Source organism: Emys orbicularis, chromosome 2, assembly GCF_028017835.1.
Source record: "Emys orbicularis isolate rEmyOrb1 chromosome 2, rEmyOrb1.hap1, whole genome shotgun sequence".
Lineage (NCBI taxonomy): Eukaryota > Metazoa > Chordata > Testudines > Emydidae > Emys > Emys orbicularis.
The window spans coordinates 36,065,407-36,085,197 of NC_088684.1; the positions used below are offsets into that span (position 1 = coordinate 36,065,407).

Sequence of the window (19,791 nt, forward strand, 5' to 3'; positions counted from 1 at the left end):
TCAGTGCAGGGGGGCTGAACTAGATGACCTCCAGCCCCACATTTCTATGATTTACCAGCAGCTATCATGTCTTGATATCTGAGAGATGTAAGTTATTTCTCATCTCAATCAGAGGGAGGGATTGTGGTATCTCAGACATGTTGTAGGAACTGCTGTTAAGTACTGACTTATCTCTTTATTTATTTAGGACATTTTAACAGGTTTACAAATCAGTGCCATGTAAATATCAGAGACAAAATGATAATCAAATATTGCCTTTTTAATCACAACCACTGTACTGAAAGAAGCAGTGCTTTACTTTCCTTCATTTGGAAGTAGATATCTTTTAAAAAAATTATTATTTAGGGTAAAATTTTCAAAACTACTTAGGTGAATTAGGAGTCTAAGTCCCACTGACTTTCAATGAGACTTAGGCTGCTCAGACACTTGGGTGCATTTGAAAATTTTACCCTGCGTCAGATACACGCAGGCTGCTGAAAGGAACCAAGATCTGCTGTCATTTCAGTTTCAGCTACTGCAACATTATTACAAATAGGAGGGCTGACAAGAATCACTCCTGATATGCCTATCAGCCACCAGGTTAACACTTCATGGTTATACTAGTAACAAGTACTGTATCTAACAACAAGCTTTTGTGGACTCTTAAAATCCTATCCTCTGTGGTAGAGAAAGTATTCATAAGAGGTTCTAACAAACTGATATTGAAGTACTTTTGTGATTTCTGATTTCTTGCATTGGCAAGGGAATATTTTTCTGTGGTGACAAATCTTACAAGAGTATTAAATCTGAAAAAGGAATAGTTATTCTGTTTTCTATTACAATGGGCTTTTAAATGCAAGCACAATTTCTGATTGATCTGCAAATTGCCATTACATGAGCAATTGATTGTGTGTGCCTCTGAAACCTTCTTACACTCATTTCTTGAAGTTAACTACCCTGGAGCACCCTATACACAGTTAAAGAAATTGCTATTGCTCAGTTTTAATATAGTGTTACTGACCTTCCAGGTTGAACTAGATAATTCGGCACCCAGATAATCACTCAACTCCCAGACAATTGAAATTTGCAGTGATTTCCAACTCCCTTCCTATTTGATTAGTATGGTTTCTTTCTCATGTTTTTGTCATCAGTTTTCATTTGTTAGCATTTATATTGGAACATATTGATCTGGTCAATTCTTCTACTTTCTTACTAATGGATCAGATTGTTGTGGGGTTGTTGCAAACTATAGTACTTTGCTCCACCATACCAAGATTAAGGAACTGTCTCAATCTTTTTAGGCTTTATGCTTGCTAAATCTGTCTGTGACTGCAGAATCTACCGAATCTCCATGAGCACCCAGGGCTCAACAATTGCAAAGGCTGCTTCTTGATGTGAAGGGAAACTTCTGGAGCAGTTCACAGCCTCAAAGGGTTGTGCCACTTTCAGCTGCCATACCGCACTGTACTTATTCTCATCAGATTGTCGTGTTTTATTTAATACCTTGATAATGGCTGCACCACACACCAAGCCAATAAAATAAATACAAATGACAATAATGATAAATAGCAATACTACTAATAATATTACTTTTATATTGCACTATTGACAACAAAAGATTCCAAACCACTTTACTAACATATACAGATAAGGGATACACATATAAGATACACGTTCGTATGTATACTATATACTCACAAAATACATGCAAAAAGCTACATAAATGATGTGATAAGGTTGCACACTGCAGGTATATCTTATATTATGTTATCTATTTTAATATAAAATATTTTCAGCTACACATTTAAGAAGGGATATGGAAATAAAAATAATAAAGATGTTTAATGTGGCTTACTTATAATTTTAATTGGAACCTTAGGCTAAAAATTTCAAATGGGGATACCTAAATAAGCACCTAAATCCATATTTAGACATCTAAATAAGTGATCTGATTTTCAGAGGTTTTGAGTGCCCCCAGGTACCATTAACACTAATGGTAACACCACGTGCAAAGCCACTCTGAAAATAAGGCCACTAATTTAGATGCCAAAAGAAGCTTCCCAACTGAACAAATCCTGTGTGTATATAACACCCAACCACTTGGAAAAAATACTATTCATTTTCAAGGGCCCTTGTTCATTCTCACTTGGGGTTTGGAGCCTAAGACTTATCAGTTCTGCTCCCTCTCACGAATCAGAGAGGCAAATAAGTATTATGTGTAGGATTGCCTTGTATGAGAGGTCCTAAATCAAGGGGGAGGTCTAAGGAACATGCCTCCATTATGTGATCTAGGCTATCTTGTGGAGAGCATCCTAGTACCAGGTTTGGGAGGAACTGAAAGCTGAGCACTGAAAAATAGCAAGTGAGTCAGGAAATTCTGGAAGCTGAAGGAGAAACTACAAGCTCAGCAGCTGATATTGAAGCCACCCCGGTTCATTGTCTGGGAAGAAAAAACCTAGAGGGAAATAGTCTGGAGATGAGCCAGAAAAGCACCATCTGCTTCCGATATGCAAGCAGATGGTGCAGTTCTTTAAGGACTTCCTGGATACAAATGGCAATCTGAAACAAAGATAATACCGCACTATAAAGGACTCTCAGATTACACTAAGCAGAAGATCCAGAGCCTGAAGATAGATCCTAAAATGGGAGAGGAGTAGGAAGACTCAAGAGGGTATTCAGTGAGTTTGAGAATTAACTTGTCAACACCCAAATCTGGCTGCTCACATTCAGTTTCAGGACACTGAGTAGTCTCTTGCCCTAGCTGTTCATTAGAGGGAGGCAAATAATGGATTTTTCAGTTCACTGGCAGTTTCAAAAAACTTGAAAACAAAAATTCATTTTGGGTCAAACCAAAAATGACATTTTAAAAAATCTATCAGCAAATAAAAAAGTTGAAAAAAAAGTCAAGTCAAAACTAATTGACATGTTTCTACATAACTGACATGAAAACTTTTGAGTTAAATTTTTTTGACTTTCAAGCATTTTGATAAAAGCAAATAAAGTATTCACATACATCTGGAGCAGGAGGAGGTGATGGCACTGCCACTACCGCCTCCCTCTACAGACTTTAGGTCAGTCATTCATAGTGGCAGTTCATAGTCATTTGTGATAACAATGAACATAAGAACGGTCACATTGGGTCAGACCAAAGATCCATCTAGCCCAGTATCTTGTCTTCTGACAGTGGCCAATGCCAGGTGCCCCAGAGAGAATGAACAGAAGGTGTAATTATCAAGTGATACATTCCCTGTCACTCATTCCCAGCTTCTGGCAAACAGAGGCTAGGGACACCATCCCTGCCCATCCTGGCTTATAGCCATTGATGGACCTACCCTCCATGAATTTATCTAGTTCTTCTTTGAACTCCATTATAGCCTTGGCCTTCACAACATCCTCTGGAAAAGAGTTCCACTGGTTGACTGTGCATTGTGTGAAGAAATACTTCCTTTTGTTTGTTTTAAACCTGCTACTATTAATTTCATTTGGTGACCCCTAGTTCTTGTGTTATGAGAAGGAGTAAATAACACTTCCTTATTCACTTTATCCACATTATAGACCTCTATCATATCCCCCCCAGTCATCTCTTTTCCAAGGTGAAAAGTCCCAGTTTTATTAATCTCTCCTCATATGGAAGCCATTCCATTCCCCTAATAATTTTTGTTGCCCTTCTCTGAACCTTTTCCAAGTCCAAGATATCTTTTTTGAAATGGGGCTACCACATCTGCATGCAGTATTCAAGATGTGCGCATACCATGGATTTATATAGAGGCAATATGATATCTTCTGTCTTATTATCTATCCCTTTCTTAATGATTCCCAACATTCTGTTAGCTTTTTTGACTGCCACTGCACATTGAGTGGATGTTTTCAGAGAACTATCAACAATAACTCGAAGATCTCTTTCTTGAGTGGTAACAGCTAATTTAGACCCCATCATTTCATATGTATAGTTGGGATTCTGTTTTCCAATGTGCATTTTCCAATGTGCATGAATAGTTAGTGGACCAGGGAAAGAGAGGGAGAATGACTCTATAGACTGGTAGTTAGGTGCTCATCTAGAATGAGTGAGATCCAAATTCATGTCTGTGCTCCAATAACTATTTAATTGTTGATAAAAAGTGGAACAGACTCAAGCGGAGAGATTGAGAAAGCCCTGTACAAGGACATCTAACAATCAGGACACTCTTCTACAATGGGGAATGACTGAGTTTAAATTCCTTCTCAACAACAGGCAGAAAGGGGACTCCCACAGCCCAGGGAGTTCCAAAACCACTGGGCTAAAGCTTACATGGGAAGGGATGATGGCACCATTGCCGCCTCCTTCTCTTGCCATTTTGTGAAGCCTGAAAGTCAAAACTAATTTTTTGGGGTCAAAACAAAGCAAAACAAAAAACATTTTGTTTCAACATCAGTGAAATGTTTCTACTTTTTCAGTTTGGCCAAAAGTATTCAGTGAACTCGACATAAATTTGCAAATAGTTCTGGTGGACTTTACAATGCATTTTTCGGAGAATAAACAATTTGATCAAAATTTTTTCCCCTGCTCTACTGTTCATTTCCAAAAGAGATGAACAAAAACAATAGACAATCCCTAATTCCAGCTGTACAAGCACCTGTAGTTGCTCAGAAGAAATCTAAACTCCGAGGACCTAATATAGATCTCATTCACACCAGTTTTTCACCAGTGTAATTTCACAGACCTCAGTGGAATTACTCCTTTTGACATCACTATGACTTAGATAAACCCAGATCTTATGAATTTCGAGAGGAAGAGGTCACTGAGAATTTCATCTTGAGATTTGAGAAGTTAGAACATGGTTGCCAAGACAGGAATGGACAGGAGCTTCAGAAGAAGAATCCTTTATGGAGTAGCATTAGGTAGAAGACTGTGCACCCTCTCTGTCCAACCCACCCTTTCCCAAATTAAAAATCAATGAGGAAAGGCAGGAGAAAAGGAAAAGAAACAAAACTCTTTCTTGGAGCTATTTGGAACAGGTGGCACATCAATTTCCCCCCTTCACACTACAGACTCATTTCCTGGCTTGTCAACTGCCATTTAAGAGAGATTGGCTAGTCTGCCATCTAATTTCACTGACAAGATTGATTAAAAATAACAGGTAAATATACCACCAAGTAAGTATGGCATTCTGTTTATTCATCAAGTGAAGCTATCAGATTGCCTGATGAACTCTCCCCCTAGAAGATAATTCTTCAACCCGTCCAGCATCCTTTTGACACATATTAACTTTTTGACTCAAACATAACTGGTCTCTGGAGGAAATTGCTTTTGTTTAAAGGAGGAGATAAGCAGTTTTTTATTCTTCTGGAACAACACTGTCCCAAATTCTACTGGAAATGTATCATCCTGAACACAGTATTAGCTGTTGAAAATCTCAGTTGGTCAAGCCAGGACAATCTCACACAAGCTGTTCTCCTAGGCTTGAAAGTCACTTCACAGTCCACAATCTACTTCACTTTATTAGATTTTGCTTCCAGAACTGGTCTCTTAGGGGAATTGCACAGGTGGAAAATGCAGGCTAAATTGTCTAATTCAACTTAAAAATCCCTGGAAATCTCTGACCTTCATTAGCATCCTTTGGTCTGTTGTTCAATGGATGGGTTAAGATTTTACATTTGTGGTTTAACTTTCCCATTATGTATCCCAAGTAATTCACCTCCTGGTGAACCCAAGCATACACATTAGGGTTTACTGTCAAGCCCACCTCTCAGATATTTTCTGGGCACAATCTGTAGTAAACCCACTAGTTAACTGGGTTAATTCTTGTTGATGGTCAGCAGTTCCATTTCTGGTTCCTTTTGGCCTTTCACCTCCCACAAGTAGGTTTGGGATAAATATCTTCAAATGCAGCTCTTGCATTCTCTCCTTTCCATCGCTCCGAAAGTTCACATGCCATATTTGTTGCCCCTTAAATCTGTCTGGCATAAACCTTTAATAGATGATGGTTCTCACCTTCTTCTGGACTTTATAAAGCTTGCCACTTTGCTAGCAGTTCACTCTATTATCTTCTGCTCTGCTTTAAAGTCCCTCTTCTGGCTATGATTTTCTGGATGGACTGGATTTCTTCCAGATGTTTCTAGGTAAGTTCCCTTATCAGAGTCAAACAGTCACACAAGTTGAACATCTTCAGGATGTATGAAGCCACACTCTCCAGAGGCTTGTTTTTGACCAGTGGTTTCCATGATTACATCTGTTGGCCCTTTCACCTGTCACAAAATGTGAAAAACCTTTCAAGGCCTGTCAGTGAAGCAAAAGGAAGGCAGGAAAGTCATCTTTCCTTGTCACATCAACACTTTCCTTTTAAAAAAAACACATTTCCCTTGAGGCCCAGTAAAACTTCCAACTTTGGCTACAAGTTTTCAGTTGGTTGAGACAGCAGGGTAAGGTTTTAATCACCTTAATCCTCAATTCTTTATATAAAAGTTTAATCATGCTTTTCGTAAAATGTGTACCTGGACTTTTCAGCAACTCCAATGGCATTCCTGCCTAAGAGAACAGCTGGACCAACACAGACACCATCTGGTGAGTTTTTACTCCCCTAAGCAAAAATACCTCTGTGAAATGTGTGGCATAATTGCTCAAGAACAAGATATACATTCATGTTTACATGACTCCACCCCAAGGGTCCTCAAATGGCCACACCACAGATATTCTATCAAGCAGGGCTTCCAAAATGGGTAGGATTACAGATTTTTTTTCCTGAGTGCTTGTTTTTATTGACACTCAGGACAAACCTTGAAAAAGTCCTGAACAAAATAGTATGTACCAGGTCAAGATTGCTCTTTGGCTACAAGTTTTCTGATGACTCATATGTCTAAGCAAGGAAATGAAATCAGCAGGAGGAAATCTGCTAATTTGGGACCCCTCAATGCGTAAAATGTAGTTTCCTAAAATAAATGTTGCTCCCTGCAGGTAGATTTTCTTAGCATCATTACCCCATTTACCTTGAGAACTTGGGGGGGGGGGAGGGTCTACAGGGATAGATCTTCTGACTGCAATCTTTCTTATCTAGGGATTGGAAAAAACACATCACTCTCTCCATACCTTGAACTCCACCTCTGGAGGAGAGAGAAACTAGAGAGAGATAGATTGTTTACTCTTAAGCTGGTGAAAGCCACCTAGCACTTTCTAAATATTCTAATTTGATTGTTTTACTCACTCTCAAGCTGAAACTGTAGTCACTTTTTAATTAACCTAAACAAGCAGCACATGTTGTAACTAACCAACTGGAGGAATGCAGTGTAGTTGTAGCCATGTCAGTCCCAGGATATTAGAGAGACAAGATGGATAAGGTAATATCTTTTATTGGACCCAATTCTGGGAAAGAAGAGCTGTGTGTGCCTCAAAAGCTTTCTCTCTCATGAACAGAAGGAGATCCAATAAAAGACATTACCTCACCCACCTTGTCTCTCAGCTAGAGGAATGAGTATTACTTACAACCTCTCCTCCAGATTACACAAACCAATATGACAATACAGACCAAAAATATGTAACATTTTAGGACAAGAAATGAAGACTACCCAACCAGTTGAAATTACAGAAGGAATTTAGGCCATTTCAGAAAATAGTTTACCCACATTAGAATTTGACTAGGTATTGGGGTTGATGCCTTTACACTTGTGAAAATGTTTTGAGACTAAAAGGGGAGAGAACCTTGTTTTACATCTCATTTAAAATATAGCATCTCCCTTAGCACAACATTACATTCTAGGGTACACCATTCTAGGGTATTGGTTTAGTACAGAGAAAGAAAGAAGAATGCCACCAACACCACTTCCTATACATTTACCAGCTTTTTACTATTCTTGAAAAAACTTTGATTCTGCAGATTTTTAAGTAATCAATTAAAGTTGTCTCTCCTGAGCTTTAGGTAACTGTAAATCAAGAAAATGTGGGAGTTTTCTGTTTGTTTGTTTGTTTGTTTGTTTTTGGAAAATCTGTTCAGAGTAAAAATATGTAGAAATTAAACATTAATAAGAGGGTTCTGTTGTGGGAATCCAAAAATTGATAGATTTGGTCTTTAAATAATAAATGTGATTTACCATTCCAAACAAAAAAGATTTCAGGATGACAAACCAAACTCCTAATTCCAAAAAATGTAATTGGTCTAAAATACTGAACACAAAGAATGTTAATATAATTTGTTTTCAACATTTAACAGAGTTTTTAAGTAGAAAAATATAATTTTAATTTTTTGCTTATGAGTGAATCTGTGTTGAACTACAGAACAAAGGTAATGTAGATATGACTATTTGATAGATGGTTTTTCCTAACATGGTTTACATGGGGACAAATTCTTTGAAAATCATTTGTTTTCAATGTATGTTGCAAAAAGGTTTTAGATGAAAAATCATATATACTCCAAGATAAGGAAAAAAAGGGAGAAGATTCTTCTTACTAAGATGTGGGAAATTTCTTTTTTGCCAGAGTTTTAATTTTAATTTTGAGTATTACTTATAATCTATATTGATTGATTATTACTTAATTATGAGGGAAGATTGACTCCAAAGTAAACTTCACTTTACACACTTGGAATTCTACTAGTGGAATTAAATTTGTTTCAATAATCTAACCATTTCAAAATCTAATTTATAAAAAGATTTATATCTCATGAATAGGCATTAATGATGATACTGTAACAGCTCCCTACATCTGTAAATATGCTTGGGGATGAGAAGAAGAAGATCTCTCTGGGAAATTTTTGTGTGTGATAATTATTACCTCCCTCTACAACTGGGGACTTTCAGCATGACTTGTGAAGTATTCTTATTCTTCTGGTTCTCCTCATTGGGCCAAATCTGCTCCCACTAAAGTCAATGGAAAAACTATGTTTCACTTCAATAGGAGCAGGATGGTGCTCTTTCTGATGTACTATTATCTAGCAATAAATTAATACAGCTTTTTAAAAAGTGAAACTTTCTTTCCCCCAGGCCGATAATGCAGGCAGGCAAGAAGTGCTGTATTTCACATCTCATGTTTTAATAGTGTTCTCAATACAAGTGCTGTTAGGGGGAGAAAAGTTTTTTTTTTTTGAAGGAAAGAGCTATGTGGAACAGGGCTCCTAGGCCTGATCCTGCTTCCATTGACTTCAATAACGCAGCATCTGGATCCAATGGAACAAAAGCAATATATTACTATTTTCATTATTGGTTAGCTCTGTTACATGTTCAAGTTAATTCTACACATGCATTGGTTTCAATAAACATGCTAAAAGTCAGGATAATAGTCACTAGGATTAGCTGTAATAAATATACATATATAGGATAGTCCAACATGTGAGATAAAACATGGAGTGCTTTGGAAAATCTGATGCAATTCCACAGCTTAAATTCTTGTATAACAGATGGCAACGATTTGTAGAAAACTATAAAATCTGCTCTTTGGAAAGAGCCTAGAAATGGCCAGACTCCCACTGATTTCAATGGAAGCAGAATTTCTGCACAGAAAATCAACTTCATTGTATTTTATGTTATTTTTACCTTAAATGAGGACTGGTTTTTATAAAATTAATCAATCACCCATGATAAAACTATTACATATGATCCACTATTGTAGTCAAACTGTCTTTTGTGAACCAGCATGCTGGTGGCCCAATTCCGCCCTTTCTTAAATCAGGAGTAACTCTACTGAAGTCAGTGTAGTTACACAGCGGTAAAACTGATGTATATGAGAAGAAAAAGACCACGGTATTACTTGTTGTTAATGTAACTGTATGCATAATTCTATACACATGTATAAGTAAAATATGTCTCACAACACTTTCTTGGCATAACATATCTAGATTTGGGGCTAAAATCTCAGCTGCACCTAAGAGCTGCTCTAACTTGCCCCAGCTTGCCCCAAGCTCCCGAGTGGCTATTATGCCAGTAAGCACTGCAGAGTACTGTGCACTCTGGCTCTGACATCCCAGGGCAAGGGGAAGGGAGTAAGAAGCTGGCACAGAACCAGCTATACCAGCTTTGCACCAGATGAGGATTCCCCCCACATCCTCTGCTACCTAATTTGGGCAGCTGTAGGGTCCTTTTTGAACCACCTGGCATGGGCCAAACATCCTGGTCCTTCACTTTCAATCCCACCCACTTTGGCATATTCCATGTAATCACTGAACAATGACTTCACACCCTACATTTTATACTTTTGCTCACATGGATTAATGCCTGATTTGACATTTTCAAATGGAAAAAACCTACTGGATTCAGGCAAATATGTTTCTGGTTTATCTAGTAGTTTGGGAATACACTCAGCAATAGCTTTGCCATTGCTGACCTTCATCAGATGTCCATAATTTTCTTTCTCCGTCTGTTCTGGCTGTCACAGAAACTAATTAGTACTAAAAGTCTCTGGACTGGATACACAACATTCATGTTCCCTTTCTTGACATGTTCACCCCTCCATCAATTAAATTAACTCATTAAACTGTTAATTTACTAACTGTTTTATGAGTGTTTCACTTCAGCACTCAGATATTTATCTAAATTATACCCAGCTAATTCTATTCCTGGCTTTTCCCAGGTTTTATTAATACATATAGGGCACCATTTTATTAACAATAAGAAACATAACTGTGGTTTTTGTGTGCCTTAGACAAGTGAAACAAGTTACTTCGACAGTGCTGTTTTATGTAATGATAGCAAATTATTTGTATATAACACTTGATATCGCAAAGAATTTTACAGATTAAACTAACATATAAACTATAGAGAGATCATTTACTTCACCATGAAAATATAGCCATCTCTGATCTAAAATACACTAATAGTTAATCAGTTCATAAAAACAGAATAGCTTTGGACACAAAATGAAGGTATTATATTTAATGAAAATTGTGAGAAGAAATCAGGTAGGCAGAGTATGATTGCCCTTGTTGGAACTTGGCTAGGACAATAGCATTAACACCCTTATCTTTTCTGATCATTAGTAGGGCTGATTGAAATTTTCAACTAAAACTGTTTTTCGATGGGAAATTGGGTTTTTGACTAAACAACATTTTCCATGGAAAACATCTGCATAATATTTAACAGTATCCTCACTAAGCCTATAAAACAGGAAACACAAAATAAAAAGGAGTGGAAGCAAAATAAATAAACAGAACAATACCAGAATTTGAACTTCAGCAGTGAAGAAGAAACTACAGCTAATCAGATTAGTGCCACAGATACAACATAAATGCTTATCTCATAATTTGGATTTCAACAATCCCAGAAGAAAAACTAAAGTTATTGATGGAAAAATAAACAATCATATTAGATTGCATTTTTATCCAAACACATTCGATTAATATTGTAAAAACTGATGATGGCCTTGGATATAATACATCAATGGAAGGAGAGAAATTTCCCAAACCATCTTCATCATCATCATCTTGCCCTTGAAACTCAAATCTAGAATTCTGAAAAATGCTTCACCTCATGTAAATCTTGAAAATTACATGTTTGGGTCCTTCTACATTAAACGAGATTTAGCAGGAAACAGATCTGCAATATCAGCGCCCTGGTCCACAAACTTTACTGTTTATAATAAGTATTCTTGACTGGAAGTTTGCATGCCATAAATGACACCAGAAAAGGGATGAATTCATTTCTAGAAGTATAATTTTTTGCTTTATTGATGTTATCACATGCCATTTATCATTAACCAATTAAAAGTCCTAATATATATCAAGAATCAAAACAGTTGTGTTGGGTACCTTTAGTGCTCACAGACTTGATGGGGACATAGGAATTGCCACACTGGATCAGAGCCATGGTGCCACACTAGTCCAGTACCATGCCTGACAGTGGGTAGCACCAGATACTTCACAGGAAGTTACAAGAAACCTTGTAATGGACAGTTTCCAAATAGCCTACTCTTGGGGAAAGTTCCTTCCTAATCCTAATTAGTGGTTGGCTTATGTTCTGAAGCATAGGGGTTTATTATATCCCTTCTAAACATACTCCATACAATGTAACTGTGGATGTTCTCATTCATCTAAATGTCTAATCTTATTATGAATCCTACTAGAAATGTAGCTTTCCTGTAGCTATGAGTTCCACAGGATAATTAAGTGTTGTGTTATCCGTGTCAGTTTTTTCCCCTGTCAATTATTCTTCAATGTACCACTGTGTGGCTCCATTTTAATCATTTAGCCCTTTCAATCTCAGGCCGTATACTTAGAAGTTTACTCCTTAAGTCTGGAATTTTAAAAGGAGTCTAAGGACTTACATGTTTACATGGTGCCGTAGTCTGCATTAACATCCGGGGCATTAACTGGCCCTTATTATCCTGCTGGAGTATATTAAAAGTTCTCTAGTGTGTGTTCGAAATGGGAATACATTAATAGGCACTAGGGAACATTAGTGCATGTCAGCAGGGTCCATAAGGGCAAATTAGTGTACGACATGCTGGTGCAGACTAAATATTTAAACCTCACTGGTGTGGTCTAGCACACTGTGTAGACAAGCCCCTAAGGAAGATACATTTCCAAATTGCATTGAATTCATTGGAATTTGGTGCCTAACTCCCTTAGGAGCCCTTAGGGTGACCAGCTGTCCCGATTTTATAGGGACAGTCCCAATATTTGGGGCTTTTTTTTAATATGGGCTCCTATTACCCCCCACCCCATCCCGATTTTTCACACTTGCTATCTGATCACCCTAGGTGCCCTTGAAAATCCCAGCCTAGGTTTTAGGTTCTGTTTTGGATATTTCTAACTGGATCTAACAGTTAGTCAGGAGCTGTGAGAGACAATTATAGATGCAAAGAGGCAGAACCTCAGCTCGTGTAAATTTTCATTGCTTCATGGAAGACCAGCTGAGGATCTGCCCCAGAATTCCTGACAGCCTGGAGGACTGAGCCCACACATCTGCAGAAGGTACTACCAATCCCTGGAACACAGGCCACAAATCACCAACTTTTGGTATGTGGTGATGGGAGCAAGGGTCTTAAACTACTCCTTTGATTGACAGGTTTCAGAGTAGTAGCCGTGTTAGTCTGTATCAGCAAAAACAACGAGGAGTAATTGTGGCACCTTAGAGACTAACACATTTATTTGGGCATAAGCTTTCGGGGTCTAAGATGATGAAGTGGGTCTTAGCCCACGAAAGCTTATGTCCAAATAAATTTGTTAGTCTCTAAGGTGCCACAAGTACTCCCTCTCCCCTCCAGTTCTGAGGGCTTAAAGGCAAAGAATGTTTTCAATACTCTAATGGTAGTTTCTGTGGTTCTTATGGCTGCCGTTTGTAAGATATGCAAAATACTGAACAACAAAAAGAGGTGACAAACTCTTCTCTAGTACAGCAGTTAATCAAATGTTTTAATAGATTGTAAAGGGTACAAATCAGAAGGGCAGCACAGACAAAAGCATCACTGAAGCAAATATCTCAAGCAGTGCACAAAAATAGATAAGAACAACATTTCCAGGGAGTGGGATGAAAGAATAAATTGTGGCCAGAGTGGCAGATAAAGAGAACCAGTAATGTGCATGCGCGCACACGCACACGCACACACACACACACACACATACACACACACACACACACACACACACACACACACGTAACTCTGTCCCTCATTGAATGTTCACTCAAAGGAAAGTGTCTCCTGCCGAAGGACTAACTCCACCTCTTGAACACTTAGGCATTCCAAGGAAGTATTTTGTCCACAATTTACCTTGGCTTGACCCAGTTACCTTATAAGTTCTAATGGGATCACAAAGTAAATATGGCCTTAGCTTTTTTACTACCTTTCTCCCAAATCAAATACAGCAAATTCCTGGTTATACATGTATTTTGCACCCAATATTTGGCAACTGTGATACTTGGATTGTCATTACGGATTAAATGGAATTAAAGTATCATACAAAATTGAATATATAGAGGGTTTTTATTAAAATATATACATCAGTTATATCATCAATTTAATAAAAGATTGTTCTCTATACTATGAATTTGAGTTCCATGAACACGAAGAATTTTTCCTCCTTTCTTTCCTCCTATTTTGAATCCAGCCTCTTCTTTCTCAATAATAACAAAGGTTTATTCTCTTTTGTTATAGAATGCCTCAATGGCCTCATCTTGACCTTTCCCTCTTCTCCATTTACCTTCTCTTTTACTGCTTCAAAACACTATAGTCCTCTTTCTAGGTAACAAGTCCTTGTGATAGAGTATACTGGACCTAGGAATACTCTAAGGGAAAATACCGTAAACCACATATGCACTGCAGAGATCTGGTATAGCCACTGGCTGTTATCTTGGAAGATAATTGTTGGAATACTTGTGTGGAACTGTGGTGCTGTTCCACAATACCAACGTTCTTATTGAGCCACTCAGATCCCAAACCACCATCAACCACCTTGGTGCAGATCCATCAGATTGCCAGTGGGAGTAGAAGGTGGTAGTTAGTGGGGAGACATCCATTTGATGGAGAAATACTGGGACTGCTAAGACTATAGTTAAGCTCCATGCCATTAAATCCCATCAAATACTCCCAGCATGTGAAATCCAGGTTAAAGTTACTAGTGTAAAACCATTTGCTCTACCTACAGCACAGATTTCATTAGACCCAAGAACAGTCAGGGCTGCTGGTTGTAGGTGTATTGTCAGATATTCCATAGTCTTTGCATTTGAGGAATGATTTTATGGCTTTAAAGGCAGAAGGGGTGAATCAGACCTTCTCAGTTAGCTCCAGATCTACAAGAGACTGTGTTAGCCAAAATTCAAATAGAGTAGCTCACAGGAAGCAGTGGGAGGTGTATCCCCCCTGCCAGTATCCAAGAGAAATCAAGTTACCTTCCCAGTATATGCAAACCAGTATCTGAGGAGGGTGTGTATGTGGTGTGTGTATGACAGACAGCATCCTACTCCAGGGGAGTGAGGAAACCTAATGACTTGAAGGGAAATTCTCTGAGTCCTGTAGCACAGGCCAGGGAAATAAGCTCTCTGCCTACCCTGAACAGGGGACCAGAGGCAGTACAGAGCATGGTTACTCATATGTCTAATCCTTTTTGGAATCCTACTAAGCATTTTACTTCAATACTATCTTGTGGTAGTAAGTTTCACAATTTCAGGGTAACTACACTTGTATTTCCTCCTCCGTGGTCCCTCAAGGGCAACCACTTAAAGGTTTCCAGCTCCCAGCCATCACTTCTCCTGGGCAGAGCCCCACGTTTCACTCCCTTTTACATTGTCACATCCCCAGCCAGCTGGTCTGCCTAGAAAGTCAGCTCCTGTGCTTTGGTTTCTTTCTCAGGGCTATGACCAATATATTGCCAGCAGTTACAAGTTACCACAGGAGCTCCTTCTGAGCAAGCACATTTATTCTTAAGGAAAAAGCGTTAGAGAGAAAGCTTTTAAAATAATAAAAGACCCTGCATGCCTGCTAAAAAGCATGCCAAAGGTCACCCTTTACTCTAACATAAGGCTGCAACAACAGTGAAGATAGATAGATAGATAGATAGATAGATAGATAGATAGATAGATAGATAGATAGATAGATAGATAGATAGATAGATAGATAGATAGATAGATAGATAGATAGAGTCTGCACTAACACCAGCTAAAAGAAAATTTTATAAAGAAAAGTCAAAAAGTCAACTTCATACTTAAGCCAACAGCTAAGAACCCGGGGTTAGGAAAAATCTTCTTCCACAGACTTAATATTGCATAATTATCTATTTGGGGGGGAGGGGTTGTAGCTTCCTCTGAAGCATCTGGTACTGGCAGCTGCCAGAGATGGAACAATACTAGATAGACCATTGGTCTAATCCAATATGGCTAGTCCTGTTGTTGTCGGTACACCTTTCCACTTCCTTAGCAATGATAATTGGAGGGTTATTTCCCCCCCAGCAAATAGTAATTATGTTTATTTCCACCAAAAGAAAAAAATAGAATGGAGATACAATAGAATATTCCACCTGCTAAACTCCACTTGCATGCCGTCTCCAGCTTAGTTAAAGAAACTTGTTCTCAGGTGAGGGGCTGCAGTAAACAAATTGTCTTCCCAGAAAATGGCACACTTGACCTTATGCTAGCTGACAAATTTAGAAAATCAAAGCCACTTGCAATAGCTATAGACCAGGAGTTTTCAGTTAGTATCTGACATACCCAGATCAGTTCATTAATATAAAAGATACTTGGTAAAACCCAGGTATATTATATGTATTTATTAATTTTCCTCTCTCTATGTCATATTAATATTTAATTAAGAAAAACTGAACCAACAGGGAAATGGTGAGAAAGTGAAGACTGAACTCTTTTGGTATGACTTTATGAGATCTTAGGGATTCTATTGATGCACACTCAGTGAAGTCTGTGAATGTGCTACTGCCTATCTTCCTGGGCTAACTGGTAAGGCAAATCATTCCCTTTCCAATGGTAAAAAGTGGAGCCTGGCAGGGAGATAAATCTGATAATATACTTCTAGAGACAGTTTGCATAATTAAGAAGTGATTATTTTCAAAAATCAATCCTATATCAGAATTCCCATCCTCAATGCAGGAGGATAATGGTGAAGATAAAACTCATATACAGGGGGAGACAGCAGAAATGATAAGGCACAGAGAGATAGCGGGGTCAAGGGGAGGAAGTGTTTCTTTGGAACTACTGTATGGTTTCCTTTGAAAAACACTGTTGAGGACCTAATGATGCACATTTCTGCACATGTAGTCCCAATGCTGTCTTATGGAGCCAGGAACTACTCAGTGTGACTAAAGGGGACAGAATCAAACAGGGAGGGAGCAACTAAATTGGCTGAATAACTGAAGATCTATTTATATATTCACAATCTTTATATGGTACATAGAATCATAGCAGTTATTTATGGGGAAATCTGGTTACAGCACCAAGTCCATTCCTGTACAAGAAAAGATAATGCCCTTCAAGAAAGGATATAACTGATAAATGTAAGAGTGATGGTTCCATATAAAATAAACATGAAAACATTTCCTGACCCAACCCCCCTTATAAATGTTATTACATTACATATTAAGTACTATGAGTGAACACATCCTTTAAGTCATACAATACATCTACTGGTCTAAATGTTCAGAGCATAACAATATAGTGTGCCCTTTGTTCCAATGAATTCTAAATCTTTTCAGTAATAGACTCTTCCATTTTATCTAGGACTTCTCATGAGGCCTTCATGTAATACTCCCACAATATCATGTACATTTTTTACTATGAGGAATTACGTTATTAGAAAGCAATTCAATAAATTAACCTGAATTCTCTACAAAACTAATAGCACTTAATACAATTAATGGCTTCTTTATTTTCATATATTAAATAATGTAGTTTTACCTTATCTTCCCCATTGAGCAATGAACTACACAATTAACATACAACGTCTGCAACAGAGTTCTTCTCCTCAGCAAGATTTTATGGCTAAGAAGTCTTATGTTTACCATTTACAGTCTCAATTCGATTTTTCAGGTCTCAGAGAGGTCACTTAATTATTTTGTGGAATTATATAATGGAATTTTAAAATAATCAAGATATTTTCAATTCAATTAACATATAATAGATGACATGACCCAGTTCCAGATAATAGGAAATTTGGATCATAAATTTAGAACTGCATTGCTACATGGCCAACCTGATTACTTGCAAATTGCCATAATTAAGTTGGAATCTTGTGTACTGATTTGACTGGGAAGGTTATCTATCCAATGGCTAAACTTTCACTACCAGAATAAATAAAAACTATTATGTCTGTGCTGTAGAAGTCTTTAGAAGGCCAAGAAAACAATTTAAAAAAAAACCAGTTTGGATGGTTATATGACGATTCGCTCCACAGCATGGAATCCTGGCACACGTTTTAGTGGATCTCATTCTGAATTAGGACTCTAGGTACTTCCTGATGCCTTGTCTACACTACAGGGGAAATTCGATCTGAGCTACGCAATTTGAGTTACATGAATAGCATGGATCTACTTACCACGGGGTCCACACTACGCGATGTCGACAGGAGACGCTCTCCTGTCGACTCCCCCTACTCTTCTCGATCCGGGGGAGTACAGGAGTCGACAGGAGAGTGATCTGCGGTCGATTTAGCGAGAAGACCCGCTAAATCGACCTCTGATGCATCGATCGCCGCTCGTTGATCCCCTGGTAAGTGTAGACAAGCACTGAGTCTATTGCTTCCTCTTTATCTTTTCTAAACTTGGATCTTAATTGCTCATTCCACTGGACAACTAAATGATCATTTCTCACTTTTTGAAGCAGATGAACACTACGTTTGATCTATTAACTTCTATATCTTAAATTTTAGTAATCAAGAATGTTCTATATTAGAGAGGTTTGAATGGTTGCTGCACTTATTTCAATTACTTTGCAACAGACATGCAAGAACCCCTTAGTGAAACCAAAAATCCCACCCTATGCAAGGTTCATTTGTCTACATCACCCTAAAAGGATATCAAATGTTTTAGATTAGCATATTTTGCTGCTTTTCAAAACAAAACTCCCTTGCCTTAGAATGATAATCTTGCTCCAGCCTGGAGTCTGATCCTGCTGCCTGTTTGTACTTGCTTATTTTCATTTGACGATTTCTTTCTTCTACATCCATACCACCTGTCAAATAAAAATAAATAAATAAATAATCAATTAATTTTCGATCCTGAGTTTAAAGTGGTGCTCATACAATTTCTAACAGAAGGGATACAATCTGACTTTTGCTTAAATTACTGTATCTGTATTTCCAGGTAAATTAAAAACATTTCAAAATTATCCTTTTGTGGAAAACCTGGGAGAAAAGCCATAATTGCAAGAAATAGTAGTAAAGAATAAAGTATTTTAACAGTACCTTGGCAAATATTTTATTCTCCACAGTTAATATTAAGAAAACTTTCAAATTAGGAGAGAATGTAAATGGAATAAAATGTCTCACTGAAGAATTTATTGCTGCTATAGGAGAAATCAAGACTTTTATTTAAAGAAAATAAACAGTAATGCAAAGGCAACATGTTTATTTCCAAAGGAGATATTGATCTTGTGATATGTTCTATTATGGTGATTTTAGCTCTTTTATATGAAATGACTGATTTTAGTTTCTATCAGTAAATAAGGATCACTGGAAATAATCTGATTGCATTGCTTTGATTTACCATAATTTAATACGTTTGTAACAATTTTTTAAAAATAATTTTGGAAAGAAATGCTAACAAGCTGCCCAGTGGTGTTGCTGTATCACTCTATAATGACATCCAGCTTCAAGAGTGATTTCAGGATTTCATTCTACAGGACTACAGGAGACTAAGCACATAGTTAGCCTCAGTCTGGGAAAAGGATGCTTGCTATGTCGCTCAGGCAGCAGCCCTTTTCAGCCAATCTGCAGTGGCTGAAAGTACTAATAGTGCCAAAAGAAAGTACCAAAACAAATGCGTGAGAGAGAACACTGGAGGTGGAAGGTAGCAACCCTCAAACAAAATGGTAGGCAAATGTCCAAACAAAAAGGGCATCTCTCCAATCAAGCAAAATATAGATATGTACTGTGTACATAAATGGTCTGATTCTCCTCCCATTTATTCTGATGTAAACCAGGAGTAACTCCATTGCAGTCAATGGAGTTACACCAATGTAAACAAAAAGAAGGGAATGGAGAATCTGGCCCAAAGTTTCTAGCTGAAGCAATGTAACTAATAGCATTACTTTTCATACATTATTGTGACTAAGTCACATTAGTTTTGACTGACAAACTTCACATACTATACATTTTTCCGAGGAAGATGAAGATTTGCAAAGGAAAATTTCATTTCTGAATGGAAGCTGCTGTGTATTCAGCATTGTTGAAACTCTGCCCATTTATTTAGGCACCTA

The 19,791-nt window shown here is 37.7% G+C and overlaps 1 protein-coding gene across 39 annotated transcripts in view; it reads right to left on the reverse strand.

The window, feature by feature from the left end:
* The window catches only part of RIMS2 (regulating synaptic membrane exocytosis 2), a 765,985-nt gene that overhangs the window by 109,823 nt on the left and 636,371 nt on the right, over positions 1–19,791 (reverse strand). For 17 of the 39 annotated variants that reach the window (XM_065398069.1, XM_065398065.1, XM_065398070.1 and 14 more), the window contains one exon: positions 18,446–18,546. The exons of the other annotated variants lie outside the window; for them this stretch is intronic. In XM_065398069.1, coding sequence (XP_065254141.1) covers positions 18,446–18,546 — 101 coding nt within the window. The remainder of the gene's footprint in view (positions 1–18,445; positions 18,547–19,791) is intronic. 39 annotated transcript variants of the gene reach the window in all.